The 19,622-nt window shown below is 43.9% G+C and overlaps 1 protein-coding gene across 14 annotated transcripts in view; it reads right to left on the bottom strand.

The window, feature by feature from the left end:
- LOC136004218 (ceramide transfer protein-like) overlaps nt 1-19,373 on the bottom strand; it is a 121,507-nt gene extending 102,134 nt beyond the window's left edge. For 6 of the 14 annotated variants that reach the window (XR_010608294.1, XR_010608293.1, XR_010608292.1 and 3 more), the window contains exons 1-3: nt 18,474-18,786; nt 16,959-17,093; nt 4,039-4,155 (exon numbers count right to left, since the gene is read on the bottom strand). Coding sequence is in view for 6 of the 14 variants with exons in the window: in XM_065660515.1 (XP_065516587.1) it covers nt 4,039-4,155; nt 16,959-17,093; nt 18,474-18,710 (489 nt within the window). In the remaining 8 variants the exon portion in view is untranslated. Of the gene's footprint in view, nt 1-4,038; nt 4,156-16,958; nt 17,094-18,473; nt 18,787-18,998 lie in introns of those variants that run through there. The other 8 variants (XR_010608290.1, XR_010608297.1, XM_065660515.1 and 5 more) reach the window with 3 other exon arrangements.
- Nucleotides 19,374-19,622: the final 249 nt, after the last annotated feature.

Here is a 19,622-nt window from a genome sequence, read left to right as displayed (position 1 = left end):
GGGCCACGAGGATGATCAGGGGACTGGAGCACCTCCCGTACAAAGACGGGCTGAGGAAGTTTGGGCTGTTCAGCCTGGAGAAGAGAAGGCTGCGTGGGGACCTAATAGCAGCCTTCCAGTATCCGAAGGGGGCCTATAGGGATGCTGGGGAGGGTCTCTTCGTCAGGGACTGTAGTGACAGGACAAGGGGTAACGGGTTAAAACTTAAACAGGGGAAGTTTAGATTGGATATAAGGAGGAAATTCTTTCCTGTTAGGGTGGTGAGGCACTGGAATGGGTTGCCCAGGGAGGTTGTGAGTGCTTCTTCTCTGGCAGTGTTCAAGGCCAGGTTGGATGAAGCCTTGTGTGGGATGGTTTAGTGTGAGGTGTCCCTGCCCATGGCAGGGGGGTTGGAACTAGATGATCTTGAGGTCCTTCCCAACCCTAACGATTCTATGATTCTACGATTCTAAAATTCTACAATATAATAGTGTCCTGGATTCAGCAGTAGCAGTTATTTTTCTCCTTCTTAGAAGCTAGTGCAGTGCTGTGTTATGATTTTTTGGCTTGGGAACAGTGTTGATAAGGCTGATGTTTTCAGTTGCTGCTCAAATGTTTGGTCTGGCCAAGGACTTTCTGAGCCTTATGCTCTGCCAGGGAGGAGGGAAAGCTGGGAGGAAGCAGAGACAGGACACCTGAACTCAAGCTAGCCAAAGAGGTATTCCATACCACAGCATGTCATGCCCAGGATGTAACGGAGAGTTACCAGGAAGGGCTGGGGACTGCATGGCTGGACTAGGTATCGGTCGGTGCTCAGCTGGGGGGAGTGGGGAGAGTTATTGGTCGGCTGGTGTTGAGGTGTTGTATTCTTCCCTCTTGTTATTTCCTTTATCATTATTATTATATTGGTGGTAGCAGTAGTGATTTGTGTTATACCTTGGTTACTAAACTGTTCTTATCTCAACCCATGGGATTTACATTCTTTTCGATTCTCCTCTCTGTCTCTCTGGGCGTAGGGCAAGGGCAAGAAGGGGGGGAGTGAGAGAGTGACTGTGTGATTTATGGATTACTTTTGTTTAAACCACAACAAAAAGGCATCACAGAATGGTGAGGTGAGGTCTCACAAGAGCAGAGTAGAGGGGCAGGATCACGTCTTTTGACCTGCTGGTCATGCTCCTTTTGATGCAGCCCAGGATACGGTTGGCTTTCTGGGCTGTGAGTGCACACTGCCAGCTCATGTTCATTTTCTCATCGAGACCTCACTTGGAGTACTGTGTACAGGTCTGGTGTCCTCAACATAAAAAGGACATGGAACTGTTGGATCAAGTCCAGAGGAGGGCCAGGAGGATGATCAGGGGGCTGGAGCACCTCCCATGTGAAGATAGGCTGAGAAAGTTGGGGCTGTTCAACCTGTAAAAGAGAAGGCTGCATGGAGACCTCATAGCAGCCTTCCAATATCTAAAGGGGGACTATAGGGATGCTGGGGGCGGACTATTCATTAGGGACTGTAGTGATAGGAACAAGGGGTAATGGGTTAAAACTCAAAGAGGGGAAGTTTAGATTGGAAGGATGGTGAGGCACTGGAATGGGTTGCCCTAAGAAGTTATGAATGCTCCATCCCTGGCAGTGTTCAACGGCAGGTTGGACAAAGCCTTTGGTGACATGGTTTAATGTGAGGTGTCCCTGCCCATGGCAGGGGGGTTGGAACTAGATGATCTTAAGATCCTTTCCAACCCTAACTATTCTTATTCTATGACTCTGTACTGCAACAACTCCAACCATAGTGATAGACACTGCAGCTAAACCAAAGGACCAATTCATGCCAGTATCGGTTGCCCCTGTAACCAAGGGGAAAAGCAAACAAGAGGTACAAAGTGCAATGCGTACAGTGAAGAAAGATGAAGAACCAACGTACTTACTACAGGAGACAACAAGAGTTATTATTACGTGAATCATAGGAAGAGGAAGAAGAAGAAGTGAGTTGTTGAAGTCGGACCTTGACCAAGCTATGAAATATGCAAAAAGATTTTACCTATCTTCCAGAGGAGAATATCATCACCTGGTTTCTCTGATTCTGGGACAATGGAACAAAGGTCAGAAACTAGAAGGTAGGGAAGCCAAGCAGCTGGTATCACTTGCTAGGGAAGGAGGAATTGACAAAGCGATTGCAAAGGAGAAATGGTCCCTCAGCCTTTGGAGGCGCCTATTGGGAGCTGTGAAAGAAAGGTTTCCATACAAGGATGATGTCATGAGATGTTCAACCAACTGGACCACAGTAGAGAAAAGATCAAGTCCCTCAGGGAATCAGCCATTCTGGAGAGGACCTATCGTAGGCTGGATGCCATCAATGCATTCGTAGATGCAGATGAAGTCAAATGTTCAAGACCCATGTGGTGGAAACTTACACTGAGTGCACCATCATCATATGCCCACCCACTGGCATTAATGACCTGGCATGACATAGCACCACCAACAGTTGATGAAGTGACTCATCAGCTCCGAGAGTTCGAAAACAATCTCACCCCTTCCATGATTTCACCTGTGGAAAAACTGTCCCAGGATTTCAAACAATTGAGAGATGATCTGCCCTGAGGAGAAGGACTTGGGGGTACTGGTCGATGAGAAAATGAACATGGGCCAGCAGTGTGCGCTCGCAGCCCAGAAAGCCAACCGTATCCTGGGCTGCATCAAAAGGAGTGTGACCAGCAGGTCGAAAGAGGTGATCCTGCCCCTCTACTCTGCTCTTGTGAGACCTCCCCTGGAGTATTGTGTGCAGTTCTGGTGTCCTCAACATAAAAAGGACATGGAACTGCTGGAACAAGTCCAGAGGAGGGCCACGAGGATGATCAGGGGACTGGAGCACCTCCGTATGAAGATAGGTTGAGGAAGTTGGGGCTGTTCAGCCTGGAGAAGAGAAGGCTGCATGGAGACCTCATAGCAGCCTTCCAATATCTAAAGGGGGACTATAGGGATGCTGGGGGCGGACTATTCATTAGGGACTGTAGTGATAGGAACAAGGGGTAATGGGTTTAAACTCAAAGAGGGGAAGTCTAGATTGGATATAAGGAGGAAATTCTTTCCTGTTAGGGTGGTGAGGCACTGGAATCGGTTGCCCAGGGTGGTTGTGAGTGCTCCATCCCTGGCAGTGTTCAAGTGCTCCTCTGGGAACAGGGAGGGTCGGGGGGGTGTGGGGGTGTGAGTGAACGAGCTTTTGTGGTTGGGTTCAAACCACAACAGTTCCTTTTTTGAAAACCTTGTTCGCAAACCCTTCGGGCAGCCCCATGGCTGAGCATGCCGGCCTGGACTACCCTGAGCATGGTGCACTTACTTCCACAGCCCCCAGGCTAATCCTTATCACAGCAACAGTTCAGTTCTGATCAAAGGGATCATTAAATCTCCCTGGGGCATTGTCGTTATCTCAACCCTTTGTGCCCCAGGTTGGGCACCAAAAAAGAACTGTGGTGGTTTAAACCCAACCACAAAAGCTGGGATGGGGAGGAGAATCAAGAGAATGTAACTCCCAGGGGTTGAGATAAGAACAGCCCAGTAACTAAGGTATAACACAAATCACTACTGCTACCACCAATGATAATATTGATAGGAGAAAATAACAAGAGAATACAATACCACCGCCGAATGAGTTCGACCCCCCCGAAGAGAGACTGTACCCTTCCGGGTAACTCCCAGTTACCTCCCTGGGCATAACGTGCTGTGGTATGGAATACCTCTTTGGCTACTTTGGGTCAGGTGTCCTGTCTCTGCTTCCTCCCGGCCTCCCCTCATCCCCAGCAGAGCATGAGACTCACAAAGTCCTTGGCCAGAATAAACATTACTTAGCAACAATTAAAAACAATCGGTGTTATCAGCTGTCTGCCCAGGCTGGAAGTCAAAACACAGAGCTTGCACCAGTTACTAAGAAGGAGCAAAACAGCTACTGGTAAACCCAGGACAATAGTGAAGCTTACAACACTCTACAAGCACCACCAGATCTAATGAGGGAGTGAGAGAGGAAATCAGGAAAAAAAACCAAACCAAACCAAAACACCAAAACACACATACCTTGTGTTGTTCTATTGCATAGACCCACTGCTGTCTGTGGTCTGGGTCTTGAGCTCGGAGATACCAAATACTATCATTTACACTAATATCAAATCTGCATTCGTCAAAGTCATGGGGCTGTGAATGAAGAGAGGGTAAAAAAACCTAAAATTATAAACATGATCAATAACATCTTACACTCTAAAATACTATAACTAGAAAACCTGATTGATACAGCCTTGAATTCTTCCCAGATTCTAAACTCCAATTAATGTAGCTGTCAAAAAATGAACATACAATTTCTACACTGGAGGGAAGGAATGCCATCCAGAGGGACCTTGACATGCTTGTGAAGTGGGCCAATTACAACATCATGAAGTTCAATCAAGCCATGTTGGGCAGAGCTACAGGTTGGGCAGAGAAGAGATTCAGAGCAGACCTGCAGAAAAGGACTTGGGGGTGTAGGTTGATGAGAAAGTTAACATGAGCCAGCAGTGTGTGCTCGCAGCTCAGAAAGCCAACTGTATCCTGGGCTGCATCAAAAGGAGCATGACAGGCAGGTCAAAGGAGGTGATCCTGCCCCTCTACTCTGGTCTCATGAGACCTCACTTGGAATACTGTGTACAGGTCTGGTGTCCTCAACATAAAAAGGACATGGAACTATTTGAATAAGTCCAGAGGAGGGCCACGAGGGTGATCAGGGGACTGGAGCACCTCCCGTATGAAGATGGGCTGAGGAAGTAGGAGCTGTTCAGCCTGGAGAAGAGAAGGCTGCGTGGAGACTTCATAGCAGCCTTCCAATATCTAAAGGGGGACTATAGGGATGCTGGGGGCAGACTATTCATTAGGGACTGTAGTGATAGGAACAAGGGGTAATGGGTTAAAACTTAAACAGTTGAAGTTTAGATTGGATATAAGGAGGAAGTTCTTTACTGTGAGGGTGGTGAGGCACTGGAATGAGTTGCCCAGGGAAGTTGTGAATGCTCCATCCCTGGCAGTGTTCAAGGCCAGGTTGGACAGAGCCTTGGGTGACATGGTCTAGCGTGAGGTGTCCCTGCCCATGGCAGGGGGGCTGGAAGTAGATGATCTTAAGGTCTTTTCCAACCCTAAGTATTCTATAATGAAAAGTACCAGTCTTCTGAAACAGAAATGACTGTTTAGCACATTCTTATGAAACAAAATTGTCACAAAAAAGTTCCACACAAGCACTGACCAAGCTTTCATAATTCTAAAGTATGACATTTCCTTTAGCAAAACAAATAGTGGACACAGCTAGCAATATATACATTTTTAAAAATAAAATTTCAAAGCAGGAAAGAGAAATCTAGGTTATTGCTATCAATGTTGATTTCCACTGGTTCACGGTTATTAACAAAACAATACTATATACTGCTATAAGGATAACTGCAGCTTACAGTACACCATTGTTATACACTATAATAACATATACAGACTGAGTGAATACAAACATCCTTGCCCAATTAAGCAGTACAAAACTGTGTGGAGACCTCATAGCAGCCTTCTAGTATCTGAAGGGGGACTATATAAGGATGCTAGGGAGGGACTATTCATTAAGGACTGCAGTGACAGGACAAGGGGTAATGGGTTAAAACTTAAACAGGGGAAGTTTAGATTGGATAGAAGGAAGAAATTCTTTACTATAAGGGTGGTGAGGCACTGGAATGGGTTGCCCAAGAATGTTGTGAATGCTCAATCCCCGGCAGTGTTCAACGCCAGGTTGGACAGAGCCTTGGATGACATGGTTTAGTGTGAGGTGTCCCTGCCCATGGCAGGGGGGTTGGAAGTAGATGACCTTAAGGTTCTTTCCAACACTAACTATTCTATGATTCTATGTATCCCTAAAGCTTTGATATACCAGTTTTCATTAAGGTTTTTCTGTTATGGCAAAAAGTCATTCTTTTAACAAAAGAGTAAGAAAAATTTAGTATGGCTGCACATTGACTTTGCCCACAGCTAAATGTGCAAACCTGTTCAGCTGCTGAATAATTCTTGATATTTCACTATATTCTTGAGTTTTTAAGTTCCAGTCATATTTCAGCCATATTCCATGAAACTTCTAATGCTAATTTTCACATTCATCCTACTAGAACACCTGATTTACTTTTCTGTGGGCTGAATTATCACAGCCATAAGACCTCATAAGAGAACTATATTCATAAAAGAGTCATTTTACAATGAAAGTAAATATTATGTACTACCTGTTTTATTTCCTCTAATAGAACTTGTATTGAGTTTGCATGGGAAGGCTTTGGCAGCAGGCAAGCTACAGGGGTAGCTTCTGTGGGAAGCTGCTAGAAGCTTCCCCCATGTCTGACAGAATCAATGCCAGACAGCTCCAAGACAGACCCACTGCTGGCCAAGGCTGAGCAAATTGGTGAAAGTGGTAGCACCTCTGTGATAACATATTTAAGAGGGAAAAGCTATTATGCAAGAACAGCAGCAGCCAGAGAGGAGTGAGAATATGTAAGAGAAAAACTCTTCAGACAACAAAGTCAGTGAAGGAGGGAAAGAAGGTGCTTCAGGCACCAGAGCAGAGATTCCCCTGCAATTCATGGTGAAGACCATAGTGAGGCAGGCTGTCCCCCTGCATCCCACGGAGGTCCACAGTGGATCAGATACCCACCTGAGGCCCATAGAGGACACCACACCAGAGAAGGTGAATGCCTGAGGCAGGCTGTGAGCCTGTGGGAAGACTGCAGTGGAGTAGGGGTCAGGTGCCCTGTGTCTGCTCCCTCCTCCCTACTTCCCGTGCCTCTCCTCACTGCAGAGGATGAGACTGAAAAGTCATTGATCAGGGTAAGCACTATTTAGCAACAACTAAAACATCGGTGTTTTATCATCGGTGCTCTCAGACAAAAGCCAAAACACAGCACTGCACCAGCTGTTATGAAGAAAATTAACTCTATCCCAGCCAAAACCAGGACAATTGGTTATATAAATATTTTACATAATTGGGAATTTTCATCTTTTCACAATCCTTACAATAAGCAGTAAATGCCTTTAAATTTTAAGTGCTGTGTTTTGATAATGGTCCTCTCTGAAAACCGTTAGTCTCAACTCAAATATTAGTCCATTTATACCCTGGTATTTTGCATTAATTTTTATACAGAGGTAGCATTCAGACAACAAAATTAAGTTTCAAAAACAGGATACTTATCTGCAGTTTAGTGAGGAAAAAAAACCAACAAAAAAAAAATCAAAACCACACACACAAAACCAAATAAAAAAGTTAAGCACGGAGTGGTTTTGAGGTGAAAATACTGCAATTTGTTACTCCTGCTGTAAAACACATCCTTAGAGATGGCATTTTAAAAACTGTTTTACAGGCATAGGGTGATGGGATTGTGGAACTTGATAACCCTGGGCTGAAATTCTCAGACTAAAGTCGAAAACACAGCACTGCACCAGCTACTAAAAAGGAGAAAAATAACTCTTACAGCTGAGCCCATGACAGCAATGAAGGGCAACTCATGCAGTAAAAGGAAGACAAAGACTCAGTGACATCTGAACGAGAGGAATTAGTACAGGAATCGCAGGAAGAAGAGGTAACTTATGATTAAGTTATCCTGACCTCAACTGAGCTGCAGAATATACAAAAATATTTCAGTCATCTTCCAGAGGAGCACATCAGCTGCATGCTACAATGCTGGGACAACTGGGCTGACGGTCACCAACTGGAAGGTATGGTATCCAGAGGAGGGCCATGAGGATGATCAGGGGACTGGAGCACCTCCCATATGAAGATAGGTTGAGGAAGTTGGGGCTGTTCAGCCTGGAGAAGAGAAGGCTGTGCGGAGACCTCATAGCAGCCTTCCAGTACCTGAAGGGGGCCTATAGGGATGCTGGGGAGGATCTCTTCGTCAGGGACTGTGGTGACAGGACAAGGGGTAACGGGTTAAAACTTAAACAGGGGAAGTTTAGATTGGATATAAGGAGGAAATTCTTTCCTGTTAGGGTGGTGAGGCACTAGAATCGGTTGCCCAGGGGCGCTGTGAGTGCTCCATCCCTGGCAGTGTTCAAGGCCAGGTTGGATGAAGCCTTGTGTGGGATGGTTTAGTGTGAGGTGTCCCTGGCTATGGCAGGGGGGTTGGAACTAGATGATCTTGAGGTCCTTTCCAACCCTAACTATTCTATGATTCTATGCCTTTGGAGGAGCTATTCCCCATGTGCCTCAGTGCTGAATAAAGCATACCTACTTTACAACTTTAACGAGTTGTGGAGTCTATCCGCATATCACTACAACTACCTGAAAGGAGGATGAAGCAAGGAAGTGGCTGATGTCTTTTCCCAGGTAGAGTAACAGGATATGGAGTAATGGCCTGAAGCTGTGCCGGGTAGGTTTAGACTGGATATTAGGAAAGATTTCCTCACTGAAATGGTAATCAGGCATTGAAACAGGATGCCCAAGGCAGTGGTGGAATCACCATCCCTGAAAGCACTTAAAGACTGTGTAGATGAGGCATTTGGTGACATGGTTTAGTGGTGGACTTGACAGTCCTGGGGTAAAGGTTGGACTTTATGATCTTGGAGTTCTTTTCCAACCTAGTTGATTCCATGAAAGCATTATTGCAAACAAATAAGCGAGACCACTTCATGTCAACCAAAATGGTGATTGATCCTTTTAGGTCACAAAACATGGGATATCTAATCATTCTAAAATTTGTTTATTACTAGATTAAAAAACTCTCTCATAATGTCATTTACATGTACAGAAAAATCTTATCAAGAAAATAGGCTTAAAAATATGAAAGCCTGTTAAGTGTTTTTACATCTTTTGCTGCTACCCAAGTTTTTTTACTTCAGATCTTATATTAGGATATTTGCTTTTCAAAATGCAATGAATATTGCTTTTTCTCATTAAAAAAAAAAATTACCTAAGGTTTTTCAAACCTTGGCTGCATTAGAAGCCCAATGCACCCATGAAAGCAGAAGCACACTAAGCAGAAATTAATATCAGCTTGCTAACATGCTATGCAAACTTTAAAGTTAGCTTGGTTTAATCCATTGCAAAGAAGCCCTCTTATCTAAAAATCAACTTTTTTATGTCTGGAAGGACAACAGAGTGGGGGAATTCTCAGAAAGAGCCTGTTAGGTTGCATTTTAGCTCACTGGAATGATATAGGGGTGCCACCAGGAGGAAGAGTGAATAAGAAAATCCTGATCAAATATTGTAATCGATGGTGGCCTTTATATAAATTGGAAGATGGGTAAAAGTGGCCCTTCAACGGAACTTTTGAACTATAACACATTGCTACAATTGATGTTGTTCTTAAAGCGACAAGGAAAATGGGATGAAGTGATGTATGCAGATATGTTTTTCACTTTAAGAAGCCACCTGGTGTGACAGACGGAATACGAAATAAATACAGCTCAGCCAGATCCCTTAATTTTGACTTTGGAAAAGGACAGGGAAAAACAGAAAGCTAAGCTGGAGAGATGTTTAGCCTGTGATACTGGGGAAAGATGTTTAAAGTTATAAAAGAACAAAAAAAAAACTAAACCAAAAAACCAAACAAACAAAAAAACCCGAAACCCAGAGTAATCAGGAAGATAGGTTGGAAAATTATGTATCACAGGTACCTCCGAGAGGAGCACACTCTGCCTCTATCCTATCTGATATTGATAAGGAGGAAGAGATTGCTGTCACTGGCAACAAGCAGCAGATCCACATTCAGAGTTAAGAAAGGGTTAAACCAGAAGTGCTGTTGCAGAGGCAGTCATCTGTAGCCCCTGCAGAGCAGGGTGAGCAACTGTGAGAAAAAAGGGGGGGGGAACCAAGGGGGAAAGGAGGGGAGATTGCGCAGCTCCTGTGTTTGAGTGTGGGATGAGTGCTGGGGCAGGCGGACAAGTGGGAACAGATGATGACAGACAGGACTGAGGGCTTGCTGATCCCTCACTGGACAAACCCTTTTATTTGTATGAAGTGATATTAATTAATAACGATGATTTAACATTAATGGTGGACAAAAGCCTAAACCCTGCTCATTTCTTATATGGGGAGCAAAAAGAAGGTTTAACCCACAACTGTTTAGAAGTTATACAATACCAGACCAAGATTCAGGAGTATTTAATGGAACAGGCCCTCCCGGAAGGTGAAAGAATATATGTGGATGGATCTTCTAGATGTCTACAGAGAAAAAGGATGTCAGGGTATGCGCTACTTAATGAGAAAAGATGCAAGCCATTGAAAAAGGGAAACTACCCTCAAATTGGTCTGCTCAAACATGTGAGCTATATGCTCTAAAAAAAGCCTCAGAATACCTAGCACATAGGAAGGGAACTATTTATAATAACTCAAAATATGCATTTGGTGTAGTGCACACTTTTGGGAAAATTTGGGAAGAATGGGGACTTTTAAGTTCAAAAAGGAAGGGGGTGATTCATGGAGGGCTTATCCTGGAAGTCTTGGAAGCATTAAAATTACCTGAAGAAATAGCTGTAGTGCATGTTAGGGGACATCAGAGAGGAATGACACCTGAAATAAGGGGAAATAATCTAGCAGACCAAGAAGCTAGAGATGCAGCTGAAAAAAGAATTGAGAGAGTCACATTGGTTCTGTTACCTGAGGAAGAGGAATTGAAGATTCCAAAATTCAGTGAGTTGGAAGAGAGAGAGAGAGTTGAGTAAAATACGAGGAAAAAAGATCGACATGGGAAATGGAAACTCCCTGATGGGAGGCAACTTCTTAATAAACCACTGACCAGACAGATATTAGAAAACATACACCAAAAGACTCACTGGGGCACACAGACCCTGTGCAACCACTTTTTAAGGGAGTATGGATGTACTGGAATTTTTGGGTTAGCGAAACAACTGATAAATGCATGACTTGCCAAAGAGTGAATAAAAAGGTTATAAGAAAAACTACCTCCGGGGGACGTGAATTAGTGATGCAGCCCTTTCAAACCATCCAAATAGATTTCACTGAACTCCCTCCTGTGCAGAGGTGGAAGTCCCTATTAGTAATAGTAGATCACTTAACTCATTGGGTGGAAGCAGTTCCAGCTGTCAGGGCTACAGCAAATACAGTATCAAAAACTCTTCTGGAACTAATTATCCCTCGATATGGGATGATTAGCAGAATTGACTCAGATACGGGAACACATTTTACATCAAAAATTGTACAAATAACCCAAGCCTTGGGGATAAAACGGGAATTGCACACCCCATGTCATCCTCAAAGCTCAGGAGGAGTGGAAAAAATTAATCAAACCTTGAAACAAATATTAACTAAACAAATGATTGAGACCCAAATGTCCTGGGTAATGTGCTTGCCTTTAGCATTGTTACAAGTTCGAACACAACCCAGATCGGATTTAGGGATATCTCCTTATGAAATGATGTTTGGATTACCTTTTATGACAACCCAAAAGGAGACCACTACTTAAGAAGGAGGAGAGGCAAGTATCAGAAGATATATCACCACAATAGTTCAGACTATGGAACATTTAAGATCAAAATGATAGATTCCCCAGACGATGCCTTTAGACTTTAAAATTCATAACATTAATCCCAGGGAGTGGGTATTGATTAAGACCTGGAGAGAGCAATCTTGAACTCCACAATAGGAAGGTCCCTTTCAGGTATTGCTGACAATGGAAGCTGCGGTCCAGACCAGAGAAAGAGGATGGACCCATGCCAGCAGGATTAAAGGACCTGTGGAAGAACCTATGGAGTGGACTGTAATATCTACGCTACGTGACACCAAACTGACTCTCAGGAAGAGGACTGTGTAGTAATATATAGGTAATAACTCACAAATACAGGGAGACAAAAGGTTAAGGGTGAGCTTATATGACTGGTTTCAAATTCCCTTGTGGGATACTTTGAGTAAACTCTGGTTCTCTTCCTGGGGAAGTAATACTCCCCACTTTGGGGGATCTGGATTATATTATTCAGATAGACATGGGGAACTGGCTCTGGTTTGTGATCCTGTAATAGAGGAACGAGAGCCTTCACCAAGGTATATATATATATATATCTCATGTCTAAGACACCCCAATACATGACACACTAGTTGGGTGTTCTGTCAGTGTAAGACTTGTAAACAGCAGTGATATTGCAGCTCCCATAATAGACACCTGCATTGTATGTCGTGTCGTAAAAATTCACCCTGGATTGAATATAGACAGCCAATACGGGACGCTGATGCTCTTACTCTACTCTGTGGCTGGGAGTTACTGGCACCATCGGAGTGAGAGGTAACTGAAGATAAGTGGGAATCCACTATAAGGGTCTGCGAATAAAGTCTGCATGAAAATTGAATAGAAGAAAATAAGATGGCCGAGGACAAGCCCAGGTTGGCCTCTATGCCTGCCACCGAGAAGCATAAACATACCTTGGCTGTGGGCAGCAACCCCACAGGCCGGAGGAGTGTAGGTATATGTCATACTGGACCTCTGATCATCTTATGGCTCTTTTCCCCATCATGAGTACGAGCCTCCTCCGATTGCACAGAATGTATAAAGACCAATTCGGGCATTTGACCACGCAAACTTTAATCTATCACATCCATTATCGATGCAGTGGAACCCCACTCGAGATGTGTACCCATAACAATACAGAGTACGCTGGATGTAATGTTAAAGGCAAGATAATATGCTATGATCCTAAAGCGAAAGTAAAGGAATGGTGGTTGGAAGTGCGGTCCCTGGGGAAAGGTGGAATAGTAGTAGGGTAAACTGAAATTACCAATATAAATAGCCCAGCAAGCATAACCTTTGACGCTTGTGAAGCAATAGACAGTGGCAAGTGGGCAAGGGGATGTGGAAGTATGGAATGGGTGCGAACCTACTCCCGTGACTAAAAATATATGTGCTCCTCTTGGAGATACAAATCTAAAATGGCAAGTTCTTATTGTACAAGGAACAGGAATCATTGTACTTCTTGGACCTGTGTTATATGGTCTACAGATTATACCACAAGAAAGTATACCCAGAGACTACAGGAGCAAGGACATTGGGTAGTTAAGCTAGAGAGGCTGACAGCCCCAAACGAGTGCAGGAGAAACCAGTGTAACCCACTGAACTTAATCATAAATAAACCCAGAACCTGGAATGAGGATTGGAAAATGGCCGAACACACTTTCGGCCTGCAGATTGACAGCACTGGGTCAGACCCAGGAACTCTAATCTATATTAAGACGCAAGAAGTTGTACACTCAGACAAAGAGGAGGAACTACTGTTCCATTCTTTCTATCATGAAATGGAAACTGGGGCCAAATATGGAATTCCCACAATTGCCAGAAATTTGTTTGTGAACTTGGCAGAAAACATAGCAAAAGTACTCAATATAAGTAATTGTTATGCTTGAGGAGGTACCAATATAGGGGAACAATGGCCTTGGAGGTCGAAGGAAATTAATATTACTGACAAAATATGGAACTCAAGCAAAGTCCAGAGAGAGAAACAATGGGCACTACAGACAAGTATCATTGGCCAAAACTGTTGGCAAAAGCCCCCTGGGAGACAAAGGAAAAAGCCAGTGGGGGATTTAACTTGTGAAAACAGTAGAATTTGGAATGAAACAGTAAGAAAATGGACAACTTGGGGCCATCCTTCATATATTCATAGAATAGTTAGGGATGGAAAGGACCTTAAGATCATCACGTTCCAACCCCCCTGCCATAGCCAGGGACACCTCACACTAAACCATCCCACACAAGGCTTCATCCAACCTGGCCTTGAACACTGCCAGGGATGAAGCACTCACAACCCCCCTGGGCAACCGATTCCAGTGCCTCACCACCCTAACAGGAAAGAACTTCCTCCTTATATCCAATCTAAACTTCCCCTGTTTAAGTTTTAACCCATTACCCCTTGTCCTGTCACTACAGTCCCTGACGAAGGGACCCGCCCCACAGCATCCCTATAGGCCCCCTTCAGGTACTGGAAGGCTGCTATGAGGTCTCCACGCAGCCTTCTCTTCTCCAGGCTGAACAGACCCAACTTCCTCAGCCTATCTTCATACGGGAGGTGCTCCAGTCCCCGATCATCCTCGTGGCCCGCCTCTGGACTTGTTCCAGCAGTTCCATGTCCTTTTTATGTTGAGGACCCCAGAACTGCACACAATACTCCAGGTGAGGTCTCACAAGAGCAGAGTAGAGGGGCAGGATCACCTCCTTCGACCTGCTGGTCACGCTCCTTTTGATGCAGCCCAGGATACGGTTGGCTTTCTGGGCTGCGAGCACACACTGCCGGCCCATGTTCATTTTCTCAGATGGAGGGAAAAACTGGATTTTAAGTAAGAATCCTGGGGATAAGTGGGAAGCTCCAGAAGGACTATATTGGATCTGTGGTAAATATGCATACTCTGAATTACCCAGGAATTGAACCTGAACATGTGTTTTGGGAACCATCCGGTCAAGTTTCCTTTTATTACCAATACATAGGGGGGAACGATTAGGGGTGCCAGTCTATTCTGATGTATCTGAAATATCCCGGGTAAAAAGGGACCTACACACTGGAAACTTGAAAGATGATCAGTGGCCCCTGGAGCGAATTATTGCATGTTACGATCCTGCCTCCTGGGCCGAGGATGGATCCTGGGGATACCAGACACCTATATATATGTTAAATCGCATAATTAAGTTGCAAGCAGTCCTGGAAATTGTGACTAACAAAATTGGTGATGCATTAACCATATTAGCCAAACAGAATAGCAAAATTCATACAGCGGTATATCAAAATCGCTTAGCCCTGGATTACCTTTTAGCCCAGGAAGGGGGTGTGTGTGGGAAATTCAATCTATCCAACTGTTGTTTACAGATAGATGACAAAGGAAAAGCTGAAATGAAAAAGGTTGTATATGGTTCTGTTAAAACCTGGAAAGGGTTTAACTTGGATATGGAAAAATGGTGGAACGATAACTGGTGGAACTTTGGAGGGTTAAGAGGAATCCCGCTGGGTTTTGCTTTGTTAATAATTGTTTTATTCGTTGTACCTTGTGTCGTTACCCTGATGAGTAGAATGGTCCGCAAGACCATAGAGCAATTACGATTTGAAATAATTACTCCTGAGGGAACAGAATCAAAAATTAGAATGTTAAAAATTCGGTCTCGTGATGATCCCTTTGAGGAGGCAAAACTAATCTTTGAAAAAAAATTAACAAATGAGAAAAGCCAGAAATGGAAATTATGTCTCAAGCCAAATAAATAAAGAAAAAGAAAGAGGGGGGAATTGTGATAAACACATAAATGTATTGGCTTTCGCAAATCATAGGTGTTGCTATATGGATATAACTGTATGAGTTCGCAAAGTTTGCTAAAGACACAAGATTAGAAAACAAGTTGAAAATGGCCAGAACTCTTGGGCAAAATGGAGTCACATAGCAAAAGAACAAGCATATATTGTATGTGTTACTTTTAAACTTGAAACCCACAGTTCTCATGAATGAGCCTGGTAAATATGCACAGCCAGTAGAGACATTCAGATGAAGGAGTGATCATATAAAAATAAATTTAGTAATTTTCTGTGGGCAATTAACTATCCTATAGTCTTATACTATGCAATTTGTTAATGAATATTTTATCCAGTTATTTTCCTCTTAACAATGTGGAATTAATATGTAATATGAAGTCATGCTATATTGGTCTACATGCAAACACACCTCTGACCTGCTATTCCTAACTTCACAATGAGAAAAAAAAAATACTTTGCAATAGCAAAACTTAAACATAACAAATGTGCACTGGAAATACCAGCTAAACTTTCATCAAAGACATGAAATGGCATGGAAACTTTATTAAAATCCATAACTCAGGTTTAATGCCTCCAGGACAGGAGATACTGGAAATGTAAGCATACATGTTGTCACCTTGGTGGGTATTAAGACAGAAAACTGAGTCACCAGGAGAAAAAAGCAAATGATGCTTCTCCGGTATCCATTATGTGAGGCATACAGAAATGATTCATGTCAGCAACTTAGGAGTTCTTGCCACCATTGCACTTTATGTGGAATCGGAACCCCTTGTGACCATTGTAACTTGCGTGTGTGATGTATAGGAATGACTATGATAAATGTTCCTGTCAATACAATGATGAAAGAGAAGAAGAAACCAAGGAATAATCCCTCTTACTCAACCGCTTAGTTTTTCTAAGGGTGCTTTGTTTAACTGCTTGGAACCTCTTTGTTGTTTAAAGAGTGCTTTGATTAACTGCTTGAATGCTTTAAGGGGGTTACTTAACTAAGAGATAGATACATCCTGTTACAGGATAAGTAACCAGATAAGGAATGGAATTTATGGGACTAAGATGGTGGTTAATTGCATGTGAAAGACATCTCCCTCTTAATGTATGTCCAAGAAGTTCAGCAATGTCTTCACCTGAGAAAGACCCCAGCAACAAGAAAAGAATAATGGAAAGGGGCCACATACGCATCCAGCTACAGAAGAAGGGATTGGCTGAGACCTCGGACCAAGAAGTATAAGAGACTAGACACCAAAGACCCCGGTATGCGTCTCTGGTGGAGCGGAGACTCCCCGGCGCACCCAGCGCTGCTTGCTTATTGCCTCTCAGTATTAATCAATTGTAATAAAATAATTGAATCAGATCATGGCTAAGATGAAATTTTTGTAACAGAAGGTACAAAGAAATAACTACCCTCTTCCTAGCAGGAAGTTTAAGGACTGTGATGAATGCTGCCTTCCTGGGAAAACTCTGCCTCCTCCAAAAGCAAACTATATCCCCACCCACAGAAACCTCTAAGATAACAGACATGAAAAGCTGCTTACTGCAGTCTCAAATGAGAACAGCTTTTCTTAACTCCTTGCCCTGCTCCACAGTGTTGCACTAAGATCATTAACTTAATATTAAGCAACCTGACAGAATTTGCCATACCCATATTTGCTTTCACCAGACATTAGCCTACAAATATGTAACACTCCAAAACATGCAAAGATAACACTGATATAGCTCTTTACCGTGATCACAGCCTTGCTCAGACAGATAGAGCCTCTGCAGCCATACTCCGTTTCATCTTCAGACTTGTAATAACTAAGTGTGCTGCTTTTCAGAACTACCCAACGATCCTGCCACCCATGAATGTAGTTGGTCCACTGTAAAAAAGGTAAAATAAAAAATTCAAAGATCAGCTAATAGAAAAGCAACAATAAAAATAGTTTGGCTTACGTTTCTCAGGCTTTAAGCACCAAAAAAACCCATACACAAACACCCACACTAACTCCTATGAAAGTTCTTCCCAACTCAGAACTTTAATCCCTCTTCTGTCCAGAGCTCTTAAGTCAGTTTACGAACTCCTGGAGGTACAAAAAAAAAAACAGTTGTTTTAAATGAACAATAAAATAACAGACACCTTAACTGCAACTGCATTGCCAAGACCACTTAAAATAAAGGTAATAAGCATACTGATGACAAATGGGGGTAGGGGTGTGTGGTGTAAATAGGGAATTATTAATCACTAAGGTGAGTTTATTTATTTGATTTAAAATCTGGAGTTAGACCAAAAGCTAAGCTTAAGCAAAACATGAAATTAACTTGATATAAGAAGTTAATTTCTACAAAAATGATTTTACTGAAGTATCTAGCTCTCTTCATATAAATAAAAATATGCCATTATCCCACCAGTACAGTATGTAACTACTACAGTGCCTAGAGCAATCAATTCTTTATCAATCTAATATTTTCTATAGATGATACTTGCTAATCAGCAGACATACAATCATCTTTTTGTTATTCAGATTTTTCTAGGCACTCCATAGCCACACATGGAATGAAAGGGATATCTCCTAGGAACAAGTCATCGATTCATTAAAAAAAAAAAAAAAAAAAAACAAACAAACAAAAAAAACCCAACATTTTCATGACTGGAAAGTTTGCAGAGACCATCGCAAAATGCAGAGTGCTAGCACCATTACAGCTGTTTTCTCAGCATCCAGGGCTGTTAATGGATCTCAGTATTACATGACCTGTGCCTTCTACACTGCCTTGTGCCTGACCTTATTGTGTAAGAAAGGAAAGAAATTCACAACACAGTGCTTAATTCTAAGGTTATTTCGACATTATTTTGAAAGCACTTCCTATAAAAAAAATCTGCTTCCAAACTTAACAATTCAATATTCAAGTTTGAAGCACTCTTAAAGTTTCCCACTACCATCCAACACATACTTGCAAGTCATTTTCAATAATAAAAGAAGAAAAAAGTATTTTTAAAAGGGGAAAAATAAGCTTCCTCTCACTCCTCCCCACCTCCCATATCTCTTGCTGCAGGAGCATTTTATTGCCCCGTTTTGATACTTGGACTACAAGTTATGTCGCTCTTGTGCTGGGGCCTGCTCCTGTGAAATGACCACGGGCTGCGTCTATCTTCAGGAGCTCCCAAACAAGGAATCGGGATGCCGCGGGCCCAACCCTCACGCGGGCCCTCCACCAGCTTCGGCCAGGAGCCTGAGAGGGGTAGACGCTCTCTCCACTCACACCCGGCCCCCCCTCGCGGGCTTCGCTCTGTAGAGGCTCATGTCAGAAAAACAGCGAGGTCGGTACGGAGGGGGCGGCAGGGACTCCCAAGGCCGGGCGCCAACACCTCCCTCAGCCAGGGCTGAAGTCGCACCCGCGGCTCTTCTTTCCCGAGAAAGTACTTCCTCACACCACTTCTCAGGGGTGGGCGGGGTCGCGCTGCACAAATGTAGGAGTAAACACGCGAGCCCCCTGCCCATCGAGAACGTGCTAGTGCCCCCCGGCTAAGGGAGGGGGTGCGGGCGGTTCGCGCCAGACGCCAGAGCAGATTCCTCGCCATCAGGGGACGACTGCCTCAGCCATGCCGGCGTCTCTCACATCCCCACCAGGCCCCTCAGAGCCTGGTCGCCCGAAGCAGTGCGGTAAGGAGACAAGCAAACGGGGTTGACAACCCCCCAGCCAACTGCAGGGGAAAGAGAACGTAATATGGAAAAGAGAAGCGAGAGACCACCAGGTACAAGTCACAGAGAGAAGGACAGGCAGCTTACCTTGCTAAGCACCCCACAGAGCTCAACAGGCAGTCCAAGCTCGGTCTCGGGGTCCTCTTCGGAGCTAGAGGAATAACAACTCTGATTGTCTGACATAGCCGAATAGGAAAGAGCCAAACAACCTCACCCCCCAGCAGCAACCGCCTCCTCCTGGTGCTGCTACTTGAAGGAGCAGAAGGATCTGAGGAGCACCCGCGCGCCCTTGCCAGAGACCAGCTGGCGCCGAAGCAAACAAGCTAAAGCTCCCTCCTCACTGTAGCTCCACAATCCCTACCCTTAACAAGAGCCACAAGGCTATAGTAGCGAGAACAGGAAAAACAAATACATATCTACTTGATGCACACTACACGACCACCACTATCTTATGTGAAGCAAGTCCTTTGTGTCACTATTTATCAGCTCCGCCCTTCACCTTCCCTCCCATCTCCATTAGCCGGGCCGCGCGGAGCCTGCAGGGAGTTGTAGTCTTTTGCATAGCTGTAAGCCTAGCCACAGTTGGTTCCCGGAGACGTAATGTGTTGCAGCTGCTATCCTCCTTTTGTCAGGGGATAGCTGCCATTTTGGTTTCGTTGTTGCTGTAGCGTTAGCGTTGTGTTTCACCTTTGTAACCTGATGAGGTAGGGA

This window comes from Lathamus discolor, chromosome W (genome assembly GCF_037157495.1).
Source record: "Lathamus discolor isolate bLatDis1 chromosome W, bLatDis1.hap1, whole genome shotgun sequence".
Classification (NCBI taxonomy): domain Eukaryota; kingdom Metazoa; phylum Chordata; class Aves; order Psittaciformes; family Psittacidae; genus Lathamus; species Lathamus discolor.
Note: the sequence above shows the minus strand (reverse complement) of the source record. Positions and strands in the feature narration are given on the sequence as shown.